General features: G+C 26.4%; 1 protein-coding gene across 7 annotated transcripts in view; it reads left to right on the top strand.

The window, feature by feature from the left end:
- Positions 1 to 13,931, top strand: part of LOC135926042 (4'-phosphopantetheine phosphatase-like) — a 79,225-nt gene extending 65,294 nt beyond the window's left edge. For 5 of the 7 annotated variants that reach the window (XM_065461699.1, XM_065461697.1, XM_065461700.1 and 2 more), the window contains 8 exons: positions 1,389 to 1,544; positions 2,108 to 2,220; positions 2,690 to 2,777; positions 2,911 to 3,037; positions 4,702 to 4,893; positions 12,759 to 12,913; positions 13,270 to 13,439; positions 13,556 to 13,930. In XM_065461699.1, coding sequence (XP_065317771.1) covers positions 1,389 to 1,544; positions 2,108 to 2,220; positions 2,690 to 2,777; positions 2,911 to 3,037; positions 4,702 to 4,893; positions 12,759 to 12,913; positions 13,270 to 13,439; positions 13,556 to 13,772 — 1,218 coding nt within the window. In that variant the 3' untranslated portion in view covers positions 13,773 to 13,930. Of the gene's footprint in view, positions 1 to 1,388; positions 1,545 to 2,107; positions 2,221 to 2,689; positions 2,778 to 2,910; positions 3,038 to 4,701; positions 4,894 to 12,758; positions 12,914 to 13,269; positions 13,440 to 13,555 lie in introns of all 7 variants that reach the window. The other 2 variants (XM_065461701.1, XM_065461703.1) reach the window with 2 other exon arrangements.
- Positions 13,932 to 15,744: the final 1,813 nt, after the last annotated feature.

Here is a 15,744-nt window from a genome sequence, read left to right as displayed (position 1 = left end):
GTAATTTAGAATTGGAAAGAAAAATGTGAAAGCAAATTTTTACTGAGAAAGAGAAAGGTTATTTCCTTTATCTACTTTTCATCTAGACTTGAATAGATATTAAACAGGTAATTAAACCACATTATATTTACCATGCAAAGGGGGTGGTTATTTCTAACACGCTACTGTTAAAATATATATAACATTAAAATAATATTATGACACTATTCTGTTCCGTATGTTAATATCAGTTTGAATCCCGGACAAAAATAACATAATGGAAATTTTTATGTTTAATTTTTAAAAATTGTATCTGATTATAAATTTTCAAAAAAAGTATTAATATTAATCACTGATTACAAAAGCTTATTTAATTCAAAGACTATCTCAAGTAGAACATTACAAAAAAATATACTATTTATTCTAAATAATATTTGTTTATTTTTATAAATATTATAATTTTTAATATATTTAATTCATTAAAGAAAAATGAGGGACTATAATCTTAAAATAGAAACTTTTTTATTTAAAAGTTTCCAACTCCGGAAATGTTATTACATAATCCCAGTTAGTTTCCTATATTATTATTTATAACGTTGAAAGGAAATTTATGCTCAAAAATAAATAAATTTATATATTTGGTGATATATTCTTTGTAATTTTGAAACAAACGATTTTCATTTAGTTTTTTTTATTACTTTTTATAAAATTTCTTTTACTATTTTAAATATTTTTGATAATTTTAATAAATTTTTTATGTTTATTCTTCCGTTAAATAAGCATGCTAAAATTTTTCATGAGGGATATTCCTACAATTATCATAAAACTACGAAAAATTTTAAAAGATATAAATGTACATTATATAATGATGAAAAATGCCCAGTTATTTTATAATAATAAAAATCAAAATTAATCAAGTATTTTTTTTTTATTTAATAAGTAATTATTACTATAGTACAATAGTATTTTCATATAATAATTATTTAATTCTGGAATAATCTAAGCCTTTGTCTTTCATTATATTAAGTATCTTGATCAAATTTAGTAAATAGTTTTATTAAATTAATTTAAAACACTGATTTTTAATGGCCAACATTAATTAATCTAATACATACAAGATTCATCAAAAAAAATAGTAAACTTTGTTGAAAAAAAGTGTTCAAGAACAAAATGTAATATATATTTCTTCCTTCCATCTACTTCCTTTTAATCCCTCTCCCCTTTTCTTCGTTATTTAAAAAATATTAAAAATACTTCATCACTAAAGATAAAATATAACGATAACTGAACTCAGAGAAACTAAATCCATTTCCTTAATTACCCATTTCCCTCATTATTTTCATATTTTACAAAAAAGAGTGAAATATTTAAAATTTTATTTATTTTTTAAATTTCTATATTGCATTAAGATGGATTTCTTGATGTTCGAAAGGTTCGAAGGCAAATTATGCCGACTGAAATTATTAGCTAATCCCGAGGAATATATTCCTGATCTTGAAGATTTAACAAGGGATACGGATGGAAGAAACTATTGGTTTGATCTGTTCCTTAAATCGCTTGATAGGGTAGATATAGACATATATATTAAACATATACTTGGGTGGTCCATTTAACCTACCCGGACCCACATGGCCCCTCAAAATTTTTATAGATGCCCAGTCCGGTCTTTTAAATATTTCCCCAAAAAAATATAGGTAAATCAACTATGAGCGTTAAATAATTTGCCTTCCCCTTCAAAAAAAATTGCGAAATATGGCTCATATTTATCTGTCCCCAAGCTATGTGTATCTAAGAAAAATTATATACATCAATAGTATGGCATAACATTTTTTTATTGGATAACTATTATTGTTTTAGAATAAAAACATATTGAAAATTAATTTTGGGATGGAAATGAAATTGATAAAAAATCGATCTCTATCCCTACTATAATAAGCAACTACTTAAAATTTATTTTATTAAATTATTTTACTAATAATGTAATAATATCTTATTATTATAATGAATATAATATTTATATTTTAAATATAGTGAATTGATCTTTATTAATATAAGAAGATGGAATAAAAGAAAATTAAGGAAATCTATTATTTTTTTTTAATATATCGTTACCAATAACATTATATAGTACGCTGATCAAGCGAAGGCAAGTCAGCCTGATGTCCCCGATGTTGAGAGCAGGGTTAAAAAATTCAGGGAACTCTATTGTGCTCGTCTCATCTACCTATCTCAAAATATCTAGTTTTTTTTTTTAAAATTTTATGAGTAAATGAAATCCATTTTCTGTTTTTATTTACAAAATTTTTTTAAAAATTATCATAACATTTTTAAGATCTATATAACTTTTGAGATAAAGAACGGAAGAAAGAAAGGAAAGAAATATCAGTTTACTAAATTTTCTTATTAAACTTAATATACCATTATCAATTTAGCATAATTTATAAGGAGAATTTATTTAAAAAAAGACTAATTAATGATGGAGGGGAATAGAGAAGGGGTTAATAAAGGAATAGCTGGCATTAGGGTGTTTATGCAGATAGATTTACTAGGAAAAAATTATTATTTTATTGAGACTATTTTATAATTGTATTATATAAATTTGTACTTAAAGAATGGGTTTGAAATATTCTTTTATAACATTCATTCACTCTTTTTTATCTTTAACCAAAAAATTTATTCTTTATATATTTTTTTGAATAATTTTTATTAGTGCATACGGGCATTTATCTGTTCGCATACTACTGGACACTTGTTTACAATGTCTATCTCAATGCGGCTTTAATGACCCATACTTAAAAGTTTATTATCATTTAATATGTAAAGAAAGAAATAAATACAAATTATGGCCTGAAGTATAAAATTTTGATGAATTATATATTTATATATAAATTTAGATATTAATAATATTCAAATTTTATAAAATAATTCAAGGAAAAGAGACTTGAAAATGAAGATGCCCTTAAATTGCTTCCATCTTATTATTCTCTATACATTCTTAAAGGTTCGGGTTCAGATTTCATTAATAATTCTTATTCAAATGATGTCGGAAATTTGAAAAGTACAAAAACTATCTTAAGTTTATTATTAATTAGTTTTTATATTAATTTCTAATCTGTGAAATTTTGAAAAAATCAAACTATTGGGATAAATAATTAGATATTAGGTTCTTACGGTGACATTGAAAACTGGTATTATGTTATTCAATCTTATTTTACTTTTGTTAATGGAAGCAGCCCTATTATAAAATTTTACATTAATCATTGTTGCCATACTTTAACTTAATTAGTTCTTAACTGATATTTTTATAACTCTATATAAATGTCATAAAGAAGTGTTGCGAGAGCCGTCTCAATAGTTTATTTAATATGTTTTTGCTTACCAGATTATATTTTTATCGCTTTAGTAAGACTTATGAATTGAAAAGTCAGAAATGATTAGTGTTTCTTTTTCGAAATTATTATTTGCATCACTATTAGTGCCATTCATTATTTTATTTTTATAATTATATTTCCATTATTTTTTATTGTGTTTGTTTTTCCATGTATAAAGCAATGGAATAATTGGATTTTAATTCATTATTTTTTTTCCTTAAATAAAAATCTAAAAGGATATATTTATGTATATTTATTTCTGGAAAAAAAGTTAAGAACTGATAACTATTGTTATGAAAAGTTGTAAGCCTCTTCTGCGAAAATCTACCCTTCTTGTGGCACAACGTAGTCAATCGCAAGAAGTTCTACTAACAATCATACCTTTTCCTCAGAAATAAATTAACATAAATGAATCCTTTTAGATTTTTCCAATTTTTATTTAAGAGGAAAAATAATGAATTAAAAATCCAATTTATCCATTGTTTTATAAATAAAAAAACAGAAAAAAATGCAAATACTACCATATAAATAAAAACATATCAATAAAATAATACAATGATTGGCACTAATAAAATAACGATATAATTATAATTTTGAAAAATAAAAATAATTAAAAGATTAAAATATAATGTATATGGTAAGCCATTGAATATAATATAGTATCTGCTCTCATGACAAGAAGGATTAATATTCTTCGAGCCATGGGCCAAAAAATGCAAAATTTTACGCCAATATTTATTTTTTTTACCAACAAGTTAAAAATTATAAATAATTAGAATTTATTTTCTTTGATTATTTCTATTTTTGAATATAAATCAGAGACCTGCAGGCCCGGCTTTAAGCCCGGCCCGTGTTAATTTTTTTAAAAATATACCTGGGCCAAGCCATATATTTTAAAATCAAATATTTTTAATCGCCATTATTAGCTATAAAATTAGAAATAAATAAAATATTTTAAAAAATCTGGGCCCGGTTGGGCATGAAAATGTAAAACCCGAGCTGGGCCTGGCCACGGGCCGTACAAATGGTTCAGATATATATGACTTGTCAAAGAAATTTTGATATTGTAAATCACTGAATAGATCAAGAAGATTTTACAGCATACAGAGCGCCAATTTTATTTTTTTATTAATAAAAGGACTCTGTATTATAAAATTGCATATATATTTATGCAAAATAGCATACCGTATATTTATTTTTTCCCCAAACATCCATATAAAAAAAACTTCGATAACAATTCGGTCAAAATTTTTAAGTGTAGCATTAAGATGTTAATTTAAAATATTTATAATTTTAAATTTATTTTCGTTACATGTATACCATTGATTTTTTTAATATAACACTATATTAGAAAATTACGACAGATTACCTCTTGAAAATGTTATTATATGTCCCGACAGTCAGCTGACTCTGATACGTGGCATCTTGGCTGGTAACATATTCGATTGGGGGTCACGTGACATCCTGCCCTTGCTAGAATCACGTGACCCTGAAACAGGCCAATCAACGCTTACCTTTTCTAGTGCGCTGAATAAAATACCACGTAAATATATTTTTTAATATTGTTTTTGCAACGTTAAAACATTCTCAAAAAATCACCTTTAAATTCAAGGGAGGATATAAAATTATGCACACTATATCTTTATGAATTCTCTACTATACTCATAATTTTCAAAATCATCCAAACTCAATATACTATGAAAAATATTCCGATTATTAATGCACTCATATGTTTATTTTAACTTTTTCTTTCCCAAAAATAACGGTAGTTACTACAGGTAATCTTAATTTTTTTCTTAACCTTCTTGTTTTTTATCTTACTGACTCCCCTTTGGACTCAATTTTTTTTAAAAATATTACTGGCCAGCTGGTGGGTATTTATTTTAATTAAAATTTTAAAACTAAATCCTATCATACCATCTTTTCTAAATATACTATATAGGTTAAATATGTTTTTTATGTTGATTTAAAAAAAAAAATTCAATTGGGTTTTATTTTAATAAGAGTGTAGAATTTTCTGATTTAAAGAAATTAAAAATATATTTTGTGAAAATCAAGACTGGAAAAAATTTTAGTTTTTTTTCTTTTGAATAAACAAGTTTTTTTTGTAATACATTTAATTTTAAAAATACTTAGTATAGGCAAAAAAGGAGGTCAATTCTGATATCGGTTTGATTTGAAGCTTTAAAAACCGGTTCGAACCTTTTCGCATACAAAATTTCTAGAATTCTATAAAAAGAACCATATTTTTTTAAATTTTATTATTTCCTAAAATATTTTAAAACTAATTCCCTTCTTCAAAATATATCGCCATTTCCAGACATAACGTTTTTTCCAAGCTGTTTCAGAGACATGCTTCCATCAATTTTTTAATATAATATTTATAAAAAAAACTTGATGATCTCAGACGCCTAATAAATAATTCCCCAAATAAAAAATTTAAAAATTTTAGAAAATCAATAAAATAAAAAAAATTTTCGGAAAATATATTCCTGAAAAGATTTTCCAAATAAAATTGTTAACTAAACTTAATTTTCTTTAAAATATTATCGAATAACTCTCTAAACCATATAATGTGTAACGTTATGGTCTTATCTCGAACTTATTTTTTGTGAAATTTAAGCAAAAAAAATATTTAAACTAATGCTTAACTATATCATACCTCTAACCTTAATTATTTCTATGATATTAAGCAAAATATTATCATGAGTTAACATTTCATTGTAATGGTCCGGCTCGGATTTTTCATTTTTACAGATTTTTAAGATCGATTTTTGGCCCTGACCATCAGGTCTCTGCTTTAAATAAATCTAGAATTTGTTTTTTAAATTCACTCGAGGTTTCAATAATTAAATAAATTTTTATTTGCTTTTATTAAACATTTTCCCCTTCAGATATTTATGGGAGAGAATTTATGGCTTATGTCAAAAATCTAGTATGTTATCAATGCTAAATTACAACAGTATCAAAGTTACCACCAGATTTATCGAGTCTCATTTTAGAATTAACCTATTTATTCGCACAAAATTAAAACTAAAATATTCCTTAAAATATTCAAAGCTCAGAAAAAATATTGAATGTCCACAACAAAATAGAGAAAAAAAGAAACTTAATTTCAAAAATCTAAAAAACTAGCTTACTTTCAAAAATCTAATTATAAAAGTAAAGTACTTTCAAAAATTATAGAAGTACTTCCAAAAATAATTACTTTCAAAAATACAAGGAAAACTTACCAAAACTCAAAATAATCCTTTATATCTTTATTAAAATATATTAAAAAAACTCCAGCAAAAATTAATAATCTATTATTCAAATAAAATTTTAACACAAATTGATAAAAATACTTTGAAAAAAATCACAGAAAAAATTAATTGTTTTCGAAATTTAATCATAAAAGTAAATAATTCAATTCATTTTTGAAAAAAACGAAGAATGGATTCATATACAAAAAAATGATTGACATTTTAATAATTTCTTATAAACAAAATAATATATTACGAACTAGGACAGTCCAGAATTATTTCTTAATGCTCAAAAACGGAATGCCGAGAAAACAGATATTCTGTTTAATAGATAAATCAGAAAAACACATAAAAGAATAAAATAATTATTTCTATTGATTTTAAGAAAATAGGTACTATTAGCAATTATCGCGATATTGCTTTCTCGCTTTTTCCTAGATATGACTCTGCATTATAAATTCGCAAAATAGTTTTCGCTAAATTATCTTTGCTATTTGGTTTTTCCTTCTCTATATTAGTGCGCACAAATTGAACGTTTCAACGCAGCGTTTCAAAACGCAAATAAAAAAATTAAACATAAATTGAACCGTTAATTTTTATTTTTTTAGTATGAAACGTCTAAATTTAAAACAAAAAAAAATGCTGCCCAATTTTAACGAATGCATTATTTGCGTTTTGAAACGCTGCATTAAAACGTTCAATTTGTCCGCACTATAAGATTTTCGCTATTATAAATTGGCGATAAAAGTTTTGCTAGAAAAAATTCTCGATATGGTCTTCGCTGAATAGCATGCGAATGTGGATTCACCATAATAGTTTATCTATAAAATCAAATCGCTTTAATAAACATTCGCGAAAATGTGCTTTATGATATAAGTTTTGCTGTCTTATTGGTTTGTTAAATTTAAAACTTAATTGAGTTTAAAAATTAGCAAAAATATTTTCAATATTAACTGTGTGATTTCAACTTGAGAGATTTTTTATGTACAGAAATTGCAAATTTAATTATATATAAAAGAACTTTAATAAAAAATATTTGGAATTTTTGGGTAAAATTTGATCTATCTATCTTCTGATTTTTGTTCAAAATATTTTCAAGATACAATGAAATTTTAACAATCAAGTTTAAATTATTTTTTAACCAAGAGCCCTTGAAATCATAGACTTATTTTCTTTAAAATAGAGTTTAAGAATAATAATTATGAATTGTCATATATTTCACCTTCACTGAAATCATATTATAACATATTTAAAATTTATTTTTACCAATTTGCTAAATTCTAAAAGATAATTGAAACTAAAATAGTATATCTTCAATGAGATAATATCTTAAGAAATATTTCAATTTTTTTATCGAAAAATGGGGGAATTTTTTCCAGGCAATTATTTTTCGCTTACCATAAAATCAAAATTTTGGAAATAAAAATTGACCTCAGAAACCTCTTTAAAAAACGCTCTGTATAAAAGAAAAAGAGAAAAATTTTTATTGTTGAGAACCAGGGACCCAAAACAATGTCTTTTTTGCGTTCCTGTTCCGTTCAGGCCGAAAAAGTTTGTTCTTTTTCATTCTTCTGAATTTTCAGTTCCAGAAAAAATATCAAATTTCATATCATATCTATTTTATTAATATATAAATATCGGAAACCTGCAGGTCCGGCCCGGGTACACTAGCCAGACCGTATTTTAATTATCTAAATATGGCCGGGCCAAAAAATTTCAAGAAATACCCGGGCCAGGCCGTGCTAATAGTACCCCAGCAGGGCTCTGATAAATTTTATTGATTGATCTTAATACAAATCAATTATTATATCTAAGCATCTATTAAAGACATTCTCTAAAGATTATCAGTTATATGAATGCTGCGCTGTTAATTTAAATTTAATTATCCACTTAAAATAAAATAATTATTGTAATTTAAAACTTTTATAATATATAGGATATTCATTTTATAATAAATTAAAAATTTTTTAAATTTAATTATAAATAAATGTATTTTATGCTAATTAATGAGCAATAACAATAATTGTTAAATATTGTTATATGATGCAAACTGGAATTTAAAAAAAAAATATTTATGAATGAGCCATTATAAATATTATAACTTTTCTTTACCGTTTTTCAGTTTACCCTCTGATCCTTTTTCTCCTCTTTACTAATTATATCCTTGTTTTCATTTCACCCTATCCCTTTCATCCACAGAACTGTTTCAAGAATAACCGTTCCCGTTTCATCCTTGTTCCATAATTTTCCTCAAATTTTGTTCCATGTCCCTGTTGTCACTTCTATACGTTATAGCTGGCACCTCAAATAGCAATATACTGAAATATCTAAAAATTGTTACTGACACTTATCAATCAAAATTGATTATTAATAATCAAAGGGTTAGGATATTAAACAGTCCTACCCAGTCTAGACACTTTTAGAGGTTCACTTTAGGTTTGGGTAACAAATTTTTTAGCGGTTCGGGTTCGATTTTGATCCCAGGTTTAAAATATTGGAAATCTTCGTTTTCTGAATTTTTTTCTAATCGAGTATTGAATCTAGGTTACAGTAGCAACTATGCTATCTCATTTCCATTAATTCTAAACCATGTCAATATTATTTCATATAATAACATTATATCCTATATGATATAATGAGAACTCGCTATACTGAACCAAATTTTCTAGCTCCATCGTGAGAAACTTATTAATTCAAATGCCTAGTATAGTTTTTAAATGATGACTTTTCATTTTTTTAAATCGTTCTCTTGTAAAATTACGAATCACCTCTTTATCATATGCAGAACATTTTGATAAGCATTTTTCCAGGATGATACCTGCCTTATGCATTTGAATAAAGAATAGGTGACTTCTGAATATTATTATTATAATCAGGGGTTCGAACCATAACGAATATCGGTTCGAGTTCAGATAAAAATACGGTTTATATTCGGTCATAAAATATAAATATCAATTCTTATTATCAGGGGCCCCTACAACGGGGGGGGGGGTCCGAAGCAACTGCTTCAGTAAATTTGAGTGGGGGTACTTAAAAAATTTTTTTATTTTAATTTTTTTAAAATTTAAAAAAATTTTTTTTTTACATCCATCATGATCATATGATTTCTGGTTTATAAATGTAATAATAAGACCCCCCCCCCACCACTTAATATTTATTAGTAAATTTTATTTATCTCTTAACCAAGCCTACTGGGGCAACAGGCAACAAGAAGGCAATATGATGGCAGATTCTGAACCTATACTAAAAATGTATATACAGCAAAATGAAGAAAGAAAAAAGGATAAAAAAAATAAGGGATTAAAAACGAAATTATATTCAAACCTATTATCATATAATAACTGTTATTATATGATAATAGGTTACATAAACATTCTCATTGAAACCATGAAAAATATGGTTATAAAAAAAATTCAAAATGAGATTACATTTAACAGGTGCTTTTCAATCATAGTTGATGGCACATACGATGTTTCGAAATCAGAAGCAATAGCTTTGATAGTAAGATATGTTGAAAATAGTGAGACGCCGAAGCCTGTTGAAAGACTGATTGACATATATTGTACGGGAAATACCACAGGTCTCGATATATAGCATAATATAATATCCAAACTTGGCTCGATGAATTTACCCCTTGAATATCTAGTTGGGCAAAATTATGATGGCGCCTCAAACATGAGTGGAAGAATCAATAGTATGCAAGCCTTGATTAGAGCAGAGGCGCATAAGGCATCTTTTATTTGGTGTTATTGTGATCGATTAAATTTAATCGTTGTTCAATTATGCCAATCAATTAAAGAACTTCGAAATGTTCTAGGAATACTAGATGAGATTTATGTCTATTTTAATGGTGTAAAAAGATATGAGGTGCTCAAAAAATTTCAGTGTAATGATCTGAAAAAATCGCAACGATTTCTACGCGTCAAGAATACCACTAGGTAATAGTACCTTATTTATTTAGATTTAAAATGTTTTTTTATTTAGAAGCTGGTTATCCTCATATAAAGCTATTGTAAATTTTTTTATGGTGCCTTGAGGGCAGAAGGATTCTAAAGATCCTGCCACTTCCACTATGGCTAGTGCACTATAGTCTTTAGAATAGAAAAATTTGATTTTATTTATCTTATCACTTTGTGTTTTGGATAAAATATTGTTGATAACAAGTTTAGCTTGTACAAAATTGCAAACCATTTCGAAGGATATAGGGTTTGCAATAAATCAATATCAATTGGCAAAAGATTGCTTGATTAATTTGAGAAGTATAATATAAATTATACTTTGTCTTAATTATTTTTTAATCTAATAGATAATAACACTGAATTTTTGGATATTTTTTCAAAGGCAAAAGATTTTATGAAGGAGAGAAATCTACCTTTTGATTTTGAAAGTTCTAAACTTCAAACATTACAATCCAAAAAGGAGAGGTATATATACTTTCATCATTAAATATAGAAATTTTTTTTAGCTTTAAAATAGGTGTGTTTTATGCTGCACTCGATAATTATTGCAGTTTAACGAAAGATTTAATGATAATTCGATGAAATTTTTACATCAAACATCATTTTTTACGCCAAATAATGTGGCAGAAAAATCAATTAATAAGGAAAATATCGAGGATATCTGTGAATTTTACAATTTAAATTCAAGTCAAATTTTCGAAGAAATGGAAGTTTAGAAATATTTATAAGATGGCCAAAATGGGGAATGTAATTATTACTCATGAGCTAGAGGTTCAAGAATCTAAAGATTTGTCAGATTCTGAGAATTGTAAATTTAAAATTAAAATATTTTTACCAATACATTATTTAGCTTCTTCTGATGATGATGATGATAATTCAGGGACTTACGATTCAGATTGGAAAAACTATACATTTATTTTACCTTATCGTTTACTTTTAAATTTTTCTGCTTTCCCTAATTTAAGAATTTTATATAAATATTTATTAACCATTCCCACAACCTCATGTACTGCCGAAAGAGTCATGAGTAAAATTAAATTAATTAAAACAAGACTGCGCAGTACCATGAAAGATTCTTTTCTTAATAATTTAACCATATTATCAATGAAAATTTTTTTATTTAAACAATTAAATACTGATGAAATTATGAATTCTTTCACTTTCTCTTCCCCTAATTTATCTAAATTATTAATTTAAAAATAATATTTATAAAGTTATATTTTTTGCATTTTATTTATATTATATATTAAAAATTGATGCAATAAAAATTATTTTTGAAATTTATGGGTGTCATAATTATCATTTTTTCGAAGGGGGGGGATACTTTTCATGGGGGTATTCTGCTTCATTCGCTCAAAAAGTGTAGGGGCCACTGCTTGTTATAACATTTAAAAATCGGTTCGAACCTTAAACTGATTAGAATTATGTATAGAGATATATGTATATTTTGTAAAATTATCGCTAAACCCATATAAGGCAACTAATGATATTTTATTATTGTAAATACAAATATGCTTTATTTATAAATTATAACAAATAAAAGGTTTTATTATCTATAATATAAATAAATTTTTTTCCAATAGTTGACAACATTTCAATATGCTAGCTGTCACCTAAATAACAATATATAAAATATCTAAAAATTGGGACTGATACTTATTAATCGTAATTGATTGCTAGTTATACTTTAAATCGCTTATATCTTCAAAGTGGTTCACCTACCTTTTAGAGGTTCGGGTGCGTATGGTAGTAATTTACTACATCAATAAACATAGCATTTTACTAATAAGGCTCAAGTTTTAAATTCAAAAACACCCATTTATGATCATTATTAACCATAACTCACTGTTCCCCTTCCAATCCTAAAACCTATTTGTGATTAATTTATAAAGAAAAACTTTTCCAAAATGGATTCGAACCTGTTTACAGTTTCTCAATCATTTAATCTCTGTGCCAGACATCCACTCCAAAACAACGCTTTTTTATATAAAGAGATAATTTACCACGTTATCTAAAATTTTTATTAAAAACCAATAAAGTTTGAGTTCAAATCATTAATTCGGTTTGAGTTCGGTATATAATAACGGCGAATACCGGTTTAACGCTTCGGTGTGGATCCCTGATTATATAACGTGACAAAGCATATATAAACCAAATAGAAGATAAAATTATTGCACATCTATTCTATTATATAAATACAAAATTAGCACGACCTTGGTTAATAGATGATTGCGAAGCATGGTTTCAAAACGTTAGTCATAAAAGTTACAAATGTGCCGCCATCTTTGTTGATAATAGTGGAGCCGACCTTATCCTGGGCATATTTTGCTTCACCGATAGATTATTAGCTCTAGGAACTAAAGTAAAACTATATTGTTTTAATTCTAGCCTGAATCAGGTCTTAGTTTTGATCAAGAAAGTAAAGTCAATTAGATACTTTCATTTAATTTTAGTTTTACTGACTTTACGATTTTTTCAATTTTCTGGCCATTTTATTTATAGTTTTTTTTTTATTTCTGGAATTTAGTGGGTATTTTTTTTCCTGTGATATTTTTCTGGAGATTTATTTCCGGGATATTTTTCCCGCTTACCAGAATTTGAAACAAACTTCAAACGAATTTGTATTTTAGCCGATTTATTGTATTTGTTGTTTATATACTTGTCACATTTTTACTACTTCTTAAATTAAATCCATTTATATGTTATTTTTAAAAATAGGTAATACTCTGCGCTAATTCGAAACCAGCTTTCAACGATGTTACATATCCCGAACTCATAGTTTTGGCCAATAGAGTTGGTGAGCATTTGCCTGTCGTGCGTTCTTCCCTTCAAAATGGTTTTCTCATCATTATGGAGACGGGTAGTGGGTCACCTTGCATTGATTTTATGTAAAACTTGCTATTTAAAAAGATTTAAATTCTTTTAAAATAAAATCTGATTTCTTATCACTAAATGTATATTTTCTAATAACAAATTTATAATTTTTTTTACTTTCTCATTTAAGGCGAATTAACGACGAATTGAACCGCATCTTCGAAATTGAAGGAGTAGATCTTCTGGTGCTTGAAGGGATGGGCCGTTGCGTTCACACCAACCTTAACGCCCTTTTTAAGTGTGACACTCTTAAGATCGCAGTCCTAAAGGACGATTGGTTCGCTAAAAGATTGGGAGGCCGTATATTTTCTCCTATCTTCAAATTCACGCCCGCCTCTCGATTATAATTTCAATCATTTTAATTTCCAATTTGATGTGCATTTTAATCATTCATCTTGAACAATCTTTGTGAATGTATTACTCACTAATTTTCATATTTTTATTGCCGAATTTAGTCTTTCATTGTTGATAATATTTATCAGTCAATCAAACTATAAATCCTTTTTTAAATTCCCAACTTATATGTCATTAAAAAAAGGTTAACCTCAATTGATAATGGTTTTTAAAAACCCAGGGCGATATAATTCTTAGCAACCTACATTGACAAAAAGTTATTAAATTAATATAACGTTGTGTTACCATTTTAGACCATGTTTTATAGAATTGACCAACAAGGATAAATTTGTAGGCCTAACCAAATCAATATTTCTTGAAGAGGATAATATAAACGACTAATCCAAATCATAAGACTATATGGTGGTTAGACCTAGATGACATTATAAAGCTAGATAAGTAATCGAGAAAATTATTGTGATATATTAAATTTCTAAAAGATTATCTTTCATTTTTAATGATATATAAAAGACACAGTTGACCATTATTGCTCATCTAAATTATGCAATCAAATGCTCTCATCAGCAGGAGTAATAATATTAAATTACATAGCCACACAAATAATAGATGCTGGTTAATTTGCAGTCATAGCCATAACAATCACTATGTAAACTCTTATCAGAATTTATTATGTTATATAAATTGGTAAAACAAGAAGACTAAAAATCTTTAGAAGAAATAATTATACAAATATATTGAAGCCTTGAGTTATTTACACGGCAAGGCCATATTAGAAATAAAACATTTTGTAATGTAACTATAAAATAAGGACCAGAGTGATATGATAAAAGCAGTGCCCCCTACAATGTTGGGGGGGGGTCCGAAGCAACTGCTTCTAAAAATTTGTATGGGGTACTTTTTTTAAAAAAAAAATTTTTTTTAATAAATTTTTAAATTAAATTCTTTTATTGATTTGCTACATCCATCTAAAACCAAGTGATCTCTAGTTTATGAATGTAATAATATGACCCCACCCCCTTATTATTTAAATATATATTGACGGAAATTTTGGTTGATGTTTAGTAAATAGATTGTTATCCGAGTTTCTTGTCATAAAATTATTTTTCCAATTTCAAAATATGCCCAAAAATATTAACGAAAAAAAATACATGCTTAATTAAAAAATTGCACATCGCATAATATAAGAGATGATAAATATTTAGAATTAGGAGCTCTCCAACCTAAATGTTATTTACTAAAGATATTATTAATAGAAACAGATCCTTTAATGAAAGTTTTTATGAGAAAACTAATATTGACAATAGCAAAATTGCTAGAAATTTGATTATATATAGTAAAAATGAATAAAGTTTTTGATTAACATGTCTCTTATTTGGAGGTCCACGCCAATTAATGGACATGTGAAGGTCTAAATAAATGGCAAAATATTAATCGTGATATTATTGTGCATGAATCTTCACAGTCACATATGATGGCCGATTATGGAAGACTTTCTCACGATAAAAATTTCATATTACAATTTATAATACCCCAGAAAGAATGTGTGGACAATAACCGTTCTATCGTCAGAATAATAGATATCTAGGTTTTTTAATATCTTGTAACCAAGACTTCTGGGGGAACAGGCAACAAGAAGGCAATATGATGTAGAGATCTGCAAAGTTAGGCCCGGTCCGAGTCCGTCGGGACTAATTCTATTTAAAGTAATAGGGTTCGGGCCGGGCCTAATTTTTTTAAAAAATTTCGGGTCGGATCGGACCTTGGAAATTTTATTAAATATATCTAAATTTATCAATTTTATATTGAATTTTTTATGTAAAATATAAATTTTTGATTTAATTTAATGTAACTAAACGCTATATAACATATGTCTTTTATTTTAAGTAATTATAAAAATTAATTTCTATATTTAAATATTCGGGCCAGGCCGGGCCGGTAAATTTTTAAAAAATAAATTCCGGGCCG

Source organism: Gordionus sp. m RMFG-2023, chromosome 3, assembly GCF_954871325.1.
Source record: "Gordionus sp. m RMFG-2023 chromosome 3, tfGorSpeb1-WG-v2, whole genome shotgun sequence".
Lineage (NCBI taxonomy): Eukaryota > Metazoa > Nematomorpha > Gordioida > Chordodea > Parachordodidae > Gordionus > Gordionus sp. m RMFG-2023.
The sequence above is the reverse complement of the archived record's forward strand: the minus strand, read 5'-3'. Positions and strand labels throughout refer to the sequence as shown.